The following is a 15586-nucleotide window of genomic DNA, read 5'->3' on the forward strand; positions in this document are numbered from 1 at the left end:
TTTTCAGTGATATAGCCGCAAATATACAATGGCCAGGAGCCTCCCGAAAATCGTGTGTTGCTCCTGGCCCCTAGGAAGAGTGGGCAAGTCTTCCAGCCGGCGCCACTCGCCCACACTCCCCTGCCCCCACCGCCAGCGTCCGCTCCAACCTTTCATAAGTGGCCAGTCCGGGGGAAGTTGATGCCGCGATTTGCGCTGAATTTCAACATTGTGGCCCCGCCCCCAGCTACACAATACTGGTAATGTCGGCATTGTGTAGCGGGGGCGGGGCCACCATTGCGTTGTCACGCCCCCTCCCTGTGCCGAGCTGGCTGCCTCCTCCAGGTAGAGGCAGCCAGATTGTTGGCAAGCCTTCCCCAAGGTCATGGTTTACAAACATTGCTGCATCCGCGATCATTACACTCAAATCAGTAGCGGGGCGGCAGCAACCAAAGGTTAGGTGGCGTTGTAGGGAGTATGTGATAGTTTAAGTAAGGGAAAGGAGAAGCACCTGAGGGAAGAGGGCCCTGCTCGTGAGAGCTTACACTCTAAAGATAAAACACTGTCAACTACACTGGTGGATAATATCTCAGTTAAAGATATTTCACAGGAATAGTTTATTATCTATAAGAAAATGATAAAGAATATGGTTGGCTGATGTGCTGATACAACTCACAGGCATGAGTGAGAAGTGTATATGGGGGAAGTGTGAAATGGGCTGTGAACATCTCTCCTTGTGATAGGCAAACTGTCAAAAGACTCCCAAGTGTCTCAGAATTTTAATTAAAAGTAAAAAAAAATTGCATAATGATCTACAACAACTCCCAAAACTTGAAATGGAGAAAAAGGAATAAGACCAACTTAAAATACTTTTTTTCTTTAGTTATATACATACGAGCATATATACATATGTGTACCGAGCAAAACAAAGTTGCTCAGAGACAAGCAGAGGATTTTCACAAATACTAGTAACTTGTACTTGTCACGATCCATAGTTCTAAAAACACTTTCTTACCTCTGCGGTGTTTGTACCGGCTAGCACTGAGGTCTGCTCACGCTGTGACCTCAAATCACTCCCGGATGAGGCAGAGATCTGCCCGCATCCAGCTGGCTATAAGGCCTGTCCACACTGTTCCTGCTCTGTGTCTGGACATGGAAGTGGCTCGCCGCAGCGCTCTGCTCTCAGTATGTTTGGCGTCAGGGCCGGCGCTAGGCCTTGACTGCGCCCAGCGCCGTCCTATGTTGCCGCCCCTTCCCTCCTCCACTCCCTCCCCGTGAGCTTACATATTCTCAATAGCGCCAGGAGGGAGGGTGTTTCTTGCGCCCGCCGAATACAGTGGCGCTCCAAGCGACGGCCCGGCTTGCCCGTGCCTAGAGCCGCTCCTGTTTGGTGTGCAGCCTGAGTGCTAGCATGCTGAGAAAAGTTCCCTCCAAAACCTCAGTATGGGCGCAGCCATGTTAGACTCAGTCACCTGACTCTCCTCCACCACTCAGAGCACTGCTCCCATCCAATCACTGAGCGCTTAGCCCTATAAGTTCAACTTCCTGGCTGGCCCAAATTACCAGTCCAATGTCGCTTCTGCTGAAGTTACAGGTCTGTACTGAGGGCCTGATTCAGAGCCGGACGCTCTGACCAGAGCGCTCGCTCTGAATCAGGGCCCTCCTCCCTCAACTTGGAGCGGCCTCATGGACGCTCGCATAGCTGTGGGTTACCACCCTAAGCTATAGTGAGCGTCCATGATGATGGTCGCGATGGTCAAGTCCATCGCGACCATCGGGCTTGCGACGAGACCCTGCGGTAGGGTCTCGGTGACCGCAAGCCCTGGAGTGATTTTGGTGCTATCAGAGCCAAAATCACTCCCACTGACATCACTACTGATGTCAGTGGGGCCGGACTCAGATGGTAGGCGTTCCCATGGGAACGCCTCCGTCTGGCAGCCACGACCCCGGCACGCCCACCAAAGGGGGCGTGCTGTCAGTCACCATCGACAGCACGCCCCCTTTGGTGCGAGACCCATAACGACGGCTTGGCCGTCGTTATTCGGGTCTCGCGCATGCGCACGACGGAGCTCCCTCCGTCGTGCGCATGCGCAATTCGGCACCATCGACCCGCTTGCTAGCGTCCTGTGCTCGCAAGCGGGTCTGAATGACCCCCTGAGCTCCCAGGTACTCTGTATCTGAATGGCCCCAGTCCGTCCAAATTCATTTCCAGTCTGGTGTATGCAAGTCTCCATCTACATCATCGGTTCCAGTCCGACATGGCTAGCAACTGCTAACTTATCATCGGTACTCATCCAGTCCACTACCAGTTGTTCCACTGCCTCCTCTCAGCTCATGAGAAAGAGCTGGATAAAGCCTTCCAGCTTCATTCATGCCTCACCAGTTCCTGCTTCAGCCTTACATGCCTGCCCTAGCCAACCCCAATCCCCAGGCGTCACAGTACTCTTTTCATATATATCTGGTCATATTACTCTGGTCAGAGTCGGATTAAGGCCACATGGTACTGGGGCAGTGCTGGATTTCCCACTAAGAACACGAGGCAGTCACGTTGCATCAGAACTTTCCAGTGTCCCAATAGACCACCGCTATTTGTATACAGTACAAAGACTACATCTGCATGTGCAGTCAAGGAACCTGGAAGATTTGGTTATATCAGTGAGAGCCACGGGAGTATCGCATGTGCAATCAGGAAGCCTGGAAGAGGAGTTCTTAGCACACAATAGAAGCTTACGAGTCTCACCAGAAGCCCACCATGGATGGTGGAGGAGTGGGCGCCCAATAATATTGTTCATATGGGAGTCCTGACCCCTAAATCCCCCCCTGGTCTGGGCCTGAAAATCAGTGACCTATTGTGAAAAGCAGAGGAGCCAGTACTGAGTGGGTGTGGCCAGTGCTCTGTGGGTGTAGCCAATGCTGTGTGGGTGTGGCTAGTGTTGTGTAGATGTGGCCAATTCCATGTAGGACTTGTTCATCCCCTACACCAAGGGTAAGCAAATTGTGGCACTACAGCTGGTGCGGAAATATACATCCTAGCATGCCCAGCCACAGTTTTGCTATTAAGGAATGCTAAACCTGTGGTAAGGGAATGGGCAAGAAGTCTCATATAATTTCCCGATGCCAGCAGCCCGAAGGGAGAAGATCCCGACAGGGCAGGTAAGTACCCTATCCCTACCCCTCTCCCCCCCTAACCCTCCCTTAATGGTGACTAACCCTAACCTTGCCCGGGGGGGTGCCTAACTCTAACCCCCCCTAACTGCACCCTAAACCTAACCCTCCCAGGGGGGTGCCTAACCCTAACCTTGCCCGATAGGGGTGCCTAAACCTAAGCTTCCCCCCAAAACCTAACCCTAACCCCGTTACACTCCCTAATTCTAACTCTCCCCCCCCGCTAAGGCTAAGACTTACCTCGTTTGGGCTTGCGCCCTTCGGCTTTCTGGCATCGGGATTAAGATCGGTATTTCGACGCCTATCTTAAGTCCCTTGTCGGGTTTCGGATGTCGGTATTGAGACCTTAACTACATCCTATGGTAAAATGTGCTGGAATGTGCAGTTTCACAGCAGCTGGAGTGCCACCGGTTGCCTAACCCTGCCCTACACTATCAGCCCCAATGTCTCCCTAAAAACATACAATTGTAATATTTTGTGATGAAAACAGAAATACAATTGTAATGATTTATGGCCAATTGTGTTGCCAGCTGGTCATCACTATGTTGTCTTGATGGGCCTATTTTTATGTGGAAGCCTGAGGCTGTAATCCCATCAACCCCATTGTTAATCTGGCTCTAAATCCGGTGATTTTTGATGATGCTCCAGATCACATCATATTAATCCTACACACTCAATAGTAATACTGTATAGTAGAAATACTACTGGAGTACAGAGCTGCTACAGGTGAATGGTATGATGGACATACATAAAATATAATTTTTGAATCATAGAAATTACAGATGAACAGCTCATATTTTTTAGACACATTTTGTCCACCTTGTTCATACACAGGTGTACACACAAATGCATGGCCTTGTGCTATATCTATTGTCCACTAGAAGGTGCATGATTATTGCTACTCATGATTTCGGGGCAATCCTCCCAGGATCTCAAGAGAGTAGATAACACTCCCGGATCCTGACCAAGATGACGCATTATGCCATTAAGGGTGGGTCGTAATGACATTGTTATCGGCACGACCCCCCTGCCTGCCCCCCTGTACCTCGCTACCTATCTCGACAATGTTACCAGCATCATATTATATTTCCTCCCTACCATCCATACCTATATAAAATTTATATAATCCTTTATTTATATAGCACCATCATATATTATGCTGTGGTGTACAGAGATGAAGTAATTATTGGCATCAGTCTCTGGCTCACTGGAGCACCCAGAGGCAGCAATATATTTTGGTTTAGTCATCCTTTAAAGGACAATTCTACTTAAAACTTAACCAATAGTTCTAGATAGAGTTCAATAATAAAAAAAAATACAAATGAATGCTTAATTACTATACATGTAACACGTGTGCAGCACAGTTGGTGTGGTGGTTAGCATTACTACCTCACATACCTGAGGTCATGAGTTAATTTCCTAACCAAGGTATTAAATGTGTGGAGTTTGTATGTTTTCCTGATGTTTGCATGGGTTTCCTCCCACACTCCAAATAGTAATGATGTGAATAACTTAAATATTCTGTATAAAGCACTGCAGAATGTGTGCACTAGATAACTAACTGTTAATAAATAATTAGTTTTAGAAGTAGATCATATTTTAATGTTAAAGCCTACGGCTGGGTAAACACTTGATGACCGATTGGTCAGCAGACCGATCCGCCGTAAAAGCAGCCGATTGGTAAGATATACACACTTACCAGTCGGCTGATCGATGTGTCTGGGCTGGCATTTAAATCTGCCCGCCCACTTGAGATGTCAGTGTCAGCGGGGCGCTCGTACACACAGCCAGAGGCATCGGCTGTGCTGCAGGGCTGACCTGATATGCCTGTGAACAAAGTCGTTCAGACATATTGGGTGTACACACCCACCAATGCACTCGCGCTATATCACTTGCCGATAGAGCGAGCAGACTATCGCCAAGTGTGTACCCAGCATAACACAAATAAGACAGTGACAGGCATAGACAGTAAACTACTTTTGTGAAGGGGATCTGGGTCCTTTTTATGTATTGATCCCCCACACATTTTTTGATGTGGGTTTTGCCAGCTCATAAGCGTATTAAAATTTCTCCCCTTCAATATTATTTACTTACAATAAATGCAAAACACTACTGATCAAAATTAATGTCACCCAAACAGTGTTTACTGTAATATATAATTTATAGTTAAATCCCCTCTTTGCCTTGCCCTGATACTGGGTCTGGATATGCCAATCTTGCATTATTAATTCCACAATATCATGTTCCCCTTGTAGACTCTGAGGGTCTTGGAATCAGCATAATTGGAATGGGAGCTGGAGCTGATATGGGTCTGGAGAAACTTGGAATATTTGTCAAAACTGTGACAGAAGGTGGAGCTGCCCATCGAGACGGAAGGTAATAATGTGTACTGTATATCTGCTACTGCTATATAACTCCTACTTCACATTTCATTTTATTTCCTGTGTTGCCTCATAACTATATTTAATATAATCTATCCCTCGTACATGTCTACATCCTACGGCTCATCAAAGTGTAAATTTTTTTTTAATCAACCAAGCAGTTATTTTAAGTATAAACTTTTATAACTAGTGTGGCTCACATAGAGTTTGATGTTAAGTCTGGTTTTTTTTGAGTAAAATATAAATTCCCATACTGTGTATGTACGCCATAGAAACGCGTCTGTATGCACACCTTAAAATTTGAGCACACCTTACAATAAGCTTGGAGGTGGAATGGGGTGGGAAGAGGCAGGCAAACAAAGGCAGAGTACACTAAGGGCTTGTCCAATTAATTGTGCTGAAGAAGACCTAGATGCAAACATATACATGCGCTAGGGGGCAAGTGCTGGAGGGCTAGTGCAATGATGATGATGACGACCTCTGGCACTAGCTAGCTAGCCGCTTCTGACTGGCTGATTGCAGATTGTCCCCTCAAGCTGATGGTACATAATGTGTTGCTAGTCTATTAGAAACATAGATTTGACAGCACATAAGAACCACTTGGCCCATCTAGTCTGCACCTTTTCATTTATCATTTTGGCAACTTCAACCCTATTTGCTCCTTATGTCTCTCTTAAGGATATTCTTATGTCTATCCCAAGCATGTTTAAATTGTTCAACCATCTTAGCTTCAGCCACATCTGATGGGAGGCTATTCCACTTATCCACTACCCTTTCTGTGAAGGAATTTTTCCTCAAATTTCCTCTGAGCCTACTACCTTCCAGTTTCAGCGCATGTCCTCATGTTCTTGTACATCTCTTCCTTTGAAGAATGCTTCCCTCCTGTACCTTGTTAAAACCCTTCATGTATTTGAAAATGTCTATCATGTCCCCCCTTTCCCTTCTCTGTTCCAAACTATACATATTAAGATCTTTTAGTCTTTCTGGGTAAGTTCTGTGCTGTAGGCCATGCACCATTTTAATTGCCGTTCTTTGTACTCTCTCTAATGTGTCTATATTCTTCTGGAGATATGGCCTCCAGAACTGAACATAGTATTCTAGATGAGGCGTTACCAAGGACCTATATAGTGGCATTATCACTTATTTTTTCCTGCTACTGATTCCTCTCCCTATGCAACCAAGCATCTGACTTGCCTTCCTCAATGCTTTGGTGCATTGCTTGCCTGCCTTCAAGTCATCTAAAATACTGACTCCTAAATCCCTTTCCTCCTCTGTGTTTTCCATTATAGTGTCCTTGATACTATATTTAGCCTTTAGGTTATTGAGACCCAAGTGCATGATTTAGCATTTTTTTACATTAAACTGTAGTTGCCATGTTCTTGACCATTCCTCTAGTCTACCCAGATCCTCAGTCATTTGTTTTACCCCTCCTGGTATGTCTACCCTGTTGCATACTTTTGTGTCATCTGCAAAAAGATATACTTTCCCTTGCAATATCACCAACATAGATATTAAAAAGCACTGTCCCAAGCATAGGCGTAACTAGAGGTCTGGTAATGGGTGGTCCCAGTTTTAGCACCATGTCAGATATTGGAAAAAAAACACCAGTGGCGTCGATCGCCATGGTGTCACCCGGTGTAGGGAGGCATGTTGTGCGTGTGGAATAGCCAAAAAGAGGTGTGGCCTCGTGAACAGGGGGCGTGGTCACTTGAGAAGGGGAAATGGCATCACAGCCCGAACCCCAGTGGTCTGGTGTGTGGAAAAAGTAACGGTGAGCACTGTGCAGTGCCGGCTCCCTCATACTGTCAGGAGCCAAGTGCTGCATTTAATGCTACAGTGCAGCATGGTGCTCTTGTCATCTTGGTGTCACCCCTAGGTGGGTTTTTGGGACTCCAGCCAGTTTGAAAGTCTTTTTTTACCTATATGGTTGTTTCTCTGCAACGGGGAACTTTTGAGGAATTTGAGCTTCACTGGGCAGCGTCTTCAGCCAGTGTTCACTATTCATGTAGGAGATAACATGGGATCCTGTAAATTGTTGGATTTGAGATATTCCACCACTCTTTCTTTTAATAGTGTTTCCATTATTTTTCCCACTACTGATGTAAGGTAATTCATTTATCTTAATTAATAATATTTCCTTTTGAACTGTAGCAGGAAAGAACATCCATGTTCCATTCTTAAATCTGAAAACAATGGATGTTTGCATTTCATTAAATTGTATTTATTTTGTGAAGCAAGTAAAATTAATACTAAACTTTCTCTCCCCACTTTGAATAGAAAATGTAAGTAATATTCCATGTCCTGCTAGTATTAGAGATGTTGACTGTTCTCTTACAGACAAGAAACAGTACAAAATCTCCATAACAATATTAAATGTCCATCATTTAAGAATCATGACCAACTGTGCAGTAAAATGCATTATCAAATTAGCTAATCAGTTAAAAACAGCGTTATGGTCCCATATCTGTATGTTTGCTAGTTGAAGCTTGTAATGGCAATTCCTCTGTTAAACTCCACACTGAGGGCCTTATTCAGCAAGGATCGCAACTGTGATTACCCACGCAATCGGCCGATTGTTGCATTCTGCGCATGCATTGCGTGCACGAACTGGCCATTGTGATCGGACCTGCAATCGCAGTGACTATGCAGACCCATCACAGAGTGATTGACAGGAAGTGTTGTTTGTGGGTGGGGGGGGCGGCGAAACGCAGGCATGCCAGTGCTTTCGAATGCCGTTGCATGGGCGTGCTTAAATTATCCACTGCGATGCCTTACGCAGCCTGAGCACTCAACGTGCGAAAGTTTAGTAATTTCTGAGTAAAGTCAGAGCTTGTGCAAGTGTGCGTGAGGCTGTGATGGTACTCAGTGTTACAGATGGTTTCACAGTCTTGCTAAGGATTACGGTTGTGTGTAAGGTAAAGTTGTGCTGCGGCAGCATAGTGATCGCAATGAATTAGCATACTATCGCAGTGAGTGCGTGCGTAATAGCTATTGCAATTGCATTTGCTATCTGTAAATACTCAGGCCCTGAGACATTTACAAGTCAATCTCATACCAGGAAGTGTATCCAAGTCTTGATTTCGATTCTGTGCCTTTTGTGAATGTGCCAACGCTTCCACTTCCAAAGCGTTTCATTCAACTCTGACTTCATCAGGAGACTCTGATACTAGAATTGCTTTGAAATTCTTTAATCAGCATAAATCACTGGCAGAACTTTTAAGTGACATCTACTGTCCTTATATACAGAATACCAAAATTAGGAAACTGTCTAAGGCTTGCAAATTGCTTTTGCCAAATCGTGTATGTTATTGGTATTGTTCTTGGCTGTAGATATAATTAATAGAATCATGGCAACAATATTTGAATTTCACTCTGTTTGCTATTATATAAATATTGATGGGATTACATGTAAAGGATGACAAGTGCACTATTTCAGTTACCACTACAAGCAGAAGGAAGAATGAAAACTAGGTTTTCAGAAGTATCCTCTGTCACATGCATCTTGTACTCTGTTAAAAAAAGAAAAACAATTACAGCTCATTTTATTGAGCCAATATGATAATCAGTTAATGTAAATGTAGCACAGCTGGACATAAGTGTAGAAATCCAGCTGAAGTGTTAGAATGTCAGGATACAGTAACTTTTCAAATTGGCCAATTTTGAAGACATGTGGCTATTCATCACTGGGGAATCGGTATGTAATGTCGGCAGTTGGGATGCTACCTCTCAAAATACCGTTAGCGACAAGTATACTTACCCTCCCCCTAAGCCTCCCTTGTTGTAGCTTAACTCTAACCTTCCGCATTAGTGCCTAAACCTAACCCTCCCCCCTTAGTGCCAAAACATAACCCCCCCAGTAGAGCATAACCCTAACTCCCCCCCCCCCAAAACTGAACGCTAATCCCGCTATGCTACCTAAACCTAACACTCCCACCTGCGGCTAACAGCTAAGAGGCCCCCGGCTTACCTCATTCGGGCTGGCATCTTGTCTGTATTCTGGCGTTGGGATTAAGATAGACATAGGTATTTCGACGCCTATCTTAAGTCTCGTGTCGGGCTTCCACCGTCGGGATTCATACTGGTGGCATGCCCTCCGCCGGGCTGGTAACTGCATCCCGTCACGGAGGCCTGTTATAAGAAAAACTCACAGGCCAATAGCGATTACATTCTTAATGTACTGTATTTATCACATTCATTTTTATTAAATTATTATTGGACATCACAATCATTTTTGGGCCACATGTGCTGTGATATTGTGCTACTGTCCCGATATCAGCTGCAAAATTGCAGTGTAGCCAGTATTACTAATGCTTCAGACAACAGTGTTAACACTCTAATAATAATAATAATAATAATAAGAAGAAGAAGAAGAAGAAGAAGAAGAAGAAGAAGAAGAAGAAGAAGAAGAATTGTAATAATAATCATTCTAGTAATGAGAATTTTAGGGCTCCAGTCTCTTTCATTCTTTGGGTTAAACAGTGTTTTAGTTGAACGGATGTTATTTATTTTTAATAGGTAAATTTGTATGTATGTTTAATATCAATACAATTACTTATTTACTATTTGCGTTAGTGCAAAATTGGCACACTGTGTGCCTTGTGACCCTTTGTCTTTGGAAAGGCACATTTGGAAGAGGGGAGAGGGTTACAATGCAAGTGTAGTATTGAAAAGCAATCCAAAAGCAGGTCATGTATGCCCAGTTGAGAAGCTACTTATTTTGAGTTGCATGGATCTTAAAAAATATGACAATTTGTTTTAGAGTTGATGGTGATGACGGCCACATCTTTATGCCAGACGTACCAGATTTAGGTGTTCATGCAATTTAAGACAGATGTGGAAATACAAGTTAGTAGGCACATCTTTTCTCTTACAGAAATGGCCAGTTTTTACTCTGAATGGGGCCCTAGATTGTGTAGCCCAAGATAACATCTCTTTATAACTCTCACTATATTGACGTATTATTATAACTCTCTCCTTACAGTTCTCATTTTGATCCATACCATTTGCTCTTCATTATTTTTTCCACATAGCACCTATAACTGATCTACAGAGCTTGTCTGTACTTTCCAAACTGCACCTGAAAATGTTACAGTAGTCACCAATGGGTGGACTACTTTGCTGGCCAAAGCTTACAACAAACCTCTAATTCATATACATTTTTAAACAGGATCCAGGTGAATGATCTTCTGGTAGAAGTCGATGGGACAAGTTTGGTTGGGGTCACGCAATCCTTTGCAGCTTCTGTTTTGAGGAATACCAAGGGCCGTGTGAGGTGAGACATACTTATATTCAAGGTGTAAACTATGACTAAAAAACAGTCCTGCTGTACAGAACACTCCGGCCAACAATTGTTTACATTTCCTAATCTACAAGAAAAATTGTTCAACTTAATGATATTACAGGAGTCGCCATAATTCACTGGTTGGCTAATGATTGTGACTGTTTATTGGTTACAAAACTTAAAAAAAAAAAGTTTAGAGCCCAGACACTTTCAGGCAAATAGGCCCTACGAAAGGTGTCCTATTGACCAATCAGGCATAGAGTAGCCAGAGGTTTTCACCAAAGTAATATATTATGATCTACTATCTTTTCTCTCCAACCATTATAAAAATGTTGTTATCAACAGACTGTATTTTAAAAACCAAGACAGTTGCAAAAAATATTGTTGATATACTGTCATACTTTAGTTGCCGATATTTGTGACCTGGAGATCCTGTAGGGGACAAGTGCAGGGGGTGTGGCAGTGTGACTGATGTCACCAGGGCCCCATCCCTAAATGTGCAATGCAGTGAATTTGATGTTGAATATGCTGTGTATAATGTTGCTGTTCAGTTCCTGTTGTGAAGTGCTAGACAATCATACAGTGTAGATACTTATGTGATGAGGTTCAACTTTGGCAGGTTCCTTATTGGCCGGGAAAAACCTGGGGAACAGAGTGAGGTGGCTCAGCTGATCCAACAGACATTGGAGCAGGAAAGGTGGCAGAGGGAGAGCATGGAACAGCGCTATAACCAGTGTAATGAGGATGATGAGGAGGTGATTGGTACTTTTATATTATATTTACGAGTGTGTGTCTCTCTCTCTCGCTCTATATACATATATATATATATATATATACACACACACACACACAGGAGTGTCCTCATACACTAATGCTGTTGTCATGGCAAGCAGCCCCTCTCAGTGCGCCAGATCCCGTGTGACTGAGTCTGAATCTGTATACAAAGTGTTACGATGCAGCGGCCATAGCTCTTTTTCACACCATGTCCATATACAGACTTAGTAGCACACAGATATACAAGTTTTACATATCAAATTAATCAGTGCAGTCTCATGGTGCAGCTTTCTCGCAACAGGTGAAAAAGACACTTGTTGCAAGCAGAGCAGCACAGGACCAGGTGGCTCCCTCTCACCAGGCGTCAAGAGGACACATCTGTGTATATATATATATAATATATATATATATATATATATATATATATATATACACACACTGGTAGATGTATAGGAGAGCACTCACCAGACTTCTTAGGTCGTATCCAAAACTATTAAGATTTTTATCAATACCATATATATAGTCGACGTTTTGGCTTCAACCAAGCTTTTGTCAAGACTAACAGAACAAACCACCAACCATAGCAACATTGATGAGAGAGACAGACATTAACAATGCAAAATTATGCTAAATGAACATTGCAGATTTGTTGCTATTGAAACTCATTTATGTTTTGGGTGTTCAGACAGGGGAGTATGCCACAGATGAAGAGGATGAGGAGATGAGTCCCATGTTCCCAGGTGGTGAATTGGCTATCGAAGTCTTTGAACTACCTGAAGGAGAAGACTCTTTGTCCCCTGTAGAGATGGACCCTGAGAAACTGGTGCACAAATTTAAAGAGGTGATAAAATAAGAATTGATTACGCTAAGGTGTATATCACCTGAAGAAGTAGCTTTTGCCCCACTACATATACATAGGAACTTATACATAAGAACCTGTGTTTTCTCATGCAGCTGCAGATAAAGCATGCTGTGACAGAAGCAGAGATCCAGCAACTAAAGAGGAAGGTGAGACAGAAGCGTCGCCAAATCAGCCAAAACTACACTGATTCTGGCATGAAACCTCACCAAATTGTCATTTCACATCCATTAATTGTTCTCTATAATAGTCCACTGAGATTCAGCTAACTATCATGTGACGTTTGCTTTTACTCAGTTAGTTTACGTAAAGATCCTGTATAGAAGTTTTTGTTGCTATTATCCGCCATCTATCCACATTGTTCATATGCCATTAGCGTATTTACTAATCTGGCTGTGCAATCTTCCCAACTAGGCAAATAATCCCTGCAGTTTATAATCCAATCAGAAAGCGCTTATAGCGTAGGCTCATAAATACAACGCACTATTCTATATAACAAAAATACAACTAAATTTAATTAAATCAATTTTTTATTTACTTGTTTAAAAATAAACCTTTTTCTAATTTTTTTCTTTTTTTTTTTTAGATCTAAGGGACCTATACATCAAATAAACCATACAATAAAGATCTTGTATTGCCACTACTCGTGGCAATAGAAAATCTATTTTCTATCTTCTATCTTGCCACAAAAAAAGAACAAAAAGTCTTAGCTGAGAAAATTGAGCGATGCTCACTTCACCAGTGTTACTATGTCAGCAGTCTGTGTCCCCTATATGCAGTTTACTGGAAGCCCCAATGTGTGCTTCTAGGTGCGGATTCGATTAAAAATTAAAAATAGATTAAAAGAAAAGCAAAGTAAATAGTAAAAAATAGGAATCAAAAATATCATGTATTTTCCAAAAAGGAAAAAAGCTTTATTTTACTTACAAAGCATGTTTTCCTTTTATGCTCCTGACATGGCTATAGTGATCAGAGGACAGCAGTGATACTTGTACCACAGCTGTCCTTCCTAAATAGGCAATAGCTAGGTTCCTTATGCAAATTATTGTGGAGCTATTGCTGGATATGGCTACTGCAGGCGATACTTGGTGAAAGCCATGGCCAGAGGTGGCTGAAGAAAATTAGCAAAAAGTCCTAAATCCAGCAAGACAATGGTAAAAAACAAAAAGTCTGAACAATAACTATTTTTGTTTGGTGCATTAATGATTTATTTCACTCTATAAAGCTGGCTACACGCTATACGATGCATCGTGCGACATATCGTTCTGACGCGGATCGGAAAGCTGTATCGTACATATCATATAGTGTGTACGCCCCAATCCGCCGTATATTGCATTATCCTATCTACTGTCCTGCATGGCAAATGGGAAGATGCAATGAACGACGCGGTGTAGTTACATGCAGCATGTAATGATACATCAAACCATCGTGCAGTGTGTATGACGCACGCAATGTATCATTATATCGGCCGCCACATCGCTGGGTCACATCCTCGTATGCTGTGTACCCAGTTTTAGGGGTCTATTTACTAAGCTGTGTTAGGAGATAAAGTGAACGGTGATAAGGTACCAGCCAATCAGCTCCTAACTGCGATGTCACAGTGTTTGAAAAATGGCAGTTAGGAGCTGATTGGCTGGTACCTTATCGTCATTCACTTTATCTCTTAACACAGCTTACTAAATAGACCCCTAAGTCTCCACTACAAGTGCTTCTTTCCAACATTTCAAACTATGGCCCTGATTCAGAGCCGGACGCTCTGACAGAGCGCTCGCTCTGAATCAGAGCCGTCCCTCTGAATTTTAGAGCGGCCTCCTGGTCGCTCGCATAGCTGTGGGTGACCACCCACAGCTATAGCGAGCGGCCAAAAAGATGGACGCGATGGTCAAGACCATCGTGACCATCGGGCTTGCGACGAGACCCTTGTGGTAGGGTCTCGTCTGCCGCAAGCCCTGGAGTGCTTTTGGCTCTACCAGTGGGGCCGGCCCCAGACAGTAGGCATTCCCATGGGAACGCCTCCGTCTGGCCAGCCACGCTCCCGGCACACGTGCCGGGGGCGTGCTGTCACTCACCATCGACAGCACGCCCCCTTTGTAGCGAGACCCATAGCGACGGCTTGCCCGTTGCTATCCGGATCTCGCGCATGCACACAACGGAGCCGGGTCCGTCGTGTGCATGCGCACTGGCCCAACATCGACCCGCTTACAAGCGCTCAGCGCTCGCGAGCGGGTCTGAATCAGGCCCTATGGTCCCTTATTTTTTAAATCCTCTTATTTATTTATTTTTTTGATTCTGTCTTCTTAAACTCCATTTCTACTATTGATATAGCAAATGTTTCTATCCTATTTAACTGCAACAGATGCATGTGCCGCAAAGTACCGCCATATGTATGGAAGAGGGGCATGGTCATACTAGAAAGGAGTGGCTACCACACATTCAGAGCCTGTCACATCCTCCTAAAGGCATGTCCACCGCTTCGGGAGTACTGTGCCACCCCAAGTCCCCTTGCATTAAAACACCCTCACAAAGCTACACCAGCAGAAGCTGGTAAATGTGCTGCATTGAGGGACATCTTACAGTGGGACATATCTGTTAACAGTCACTGAATTGGGACCAGCAAAAATGGAAGCACAACTCAAGACAGTTGTGTGGTATGAACATTTACCTCTTCCCTCCTCAAAGCTGTGAATGTCCAGCTGTACAAGCCCTGCTCTGATTTGGTATATCATATCATCTGAAAGTAGAACTCCAAAGTCCAGTTCCTCTATTGTTGTCGCCATCACCATTCTTTCTACAATATTGCTCTTGCATTACACTCCCTTGTTAAGGATAGGGGCGCCCATTCAAAGTTGTACGTAATTGCCTGAGCGGCTCCTTGCTGTACCTACCTACTCACACCATAGTCACACAGTACAGTAGTCAGGGTGAAGAGTGGAAATCTCAGCCCAGCTCAACCAACAAATACTCTCTGAAACATTCTTTGGCAAAAGCAAGACTTTCTATATTGTGGACCTAGACGAGAGTTATATACTCTCTTCATCCTGCCAGTGCATGCTGCTGCAGTACTTGTAGTTCTGTAATAGCTGGAATGCTAATAAGCCTGCTCTAAAAGGAAAGCTTTGACTTAATTTTATTTGGTGGCTACATCTA

General features: G+C 43.7%; 1 protein-coding gene across 1 annotated transcript in view; it reads left to right on the top strand.

Annotated features, from left to right (window-relative positions):
* Window positions 1-15586, top strand: part of PPP1R9B (protein phosphatase 1 regulatory subunit 9B) — a 39120-nt gene that overhangs the window by 16040 nt on the left and 7494 nt on the right. Inside the window, exons 3-7 of the mRNA XM_088443602.1 lie at window positions 5400-5520; window positions 10693-10797; window positions 11426-11561; window positions 12266-12421; window positions 12535-12588. Of these exons, the coding sequence (XP_088299728.1) occupies window positions 5400-5520; window positions 10693-10797; window positions 11426-11561; window positions 12266-12421; window positions 12535-12588 (572 nt within the window). The remainder of the gene's footprint in view (window positions 1-5399; window positions 5521-10692; window positions 10798-11425; window positions 11562-12265; window positions 12422-12534; window positions 12589-15586) is intronic.

This window comes from Taudactylus pleione, unplaced genomic scaffold (assembly GCF_031769625.1).
Source record: "Taudactylus pleione unplaced genomic scaffold, aTauple2 ptg000331l, whole genome shotgun sequence".
Classification (NCBI taxonomy): Eukaryota; Metazoa; Chordata; class Amphibia; order Anura; family Myobatrachidae; genus Taudactylus; species Taudactylus pleione.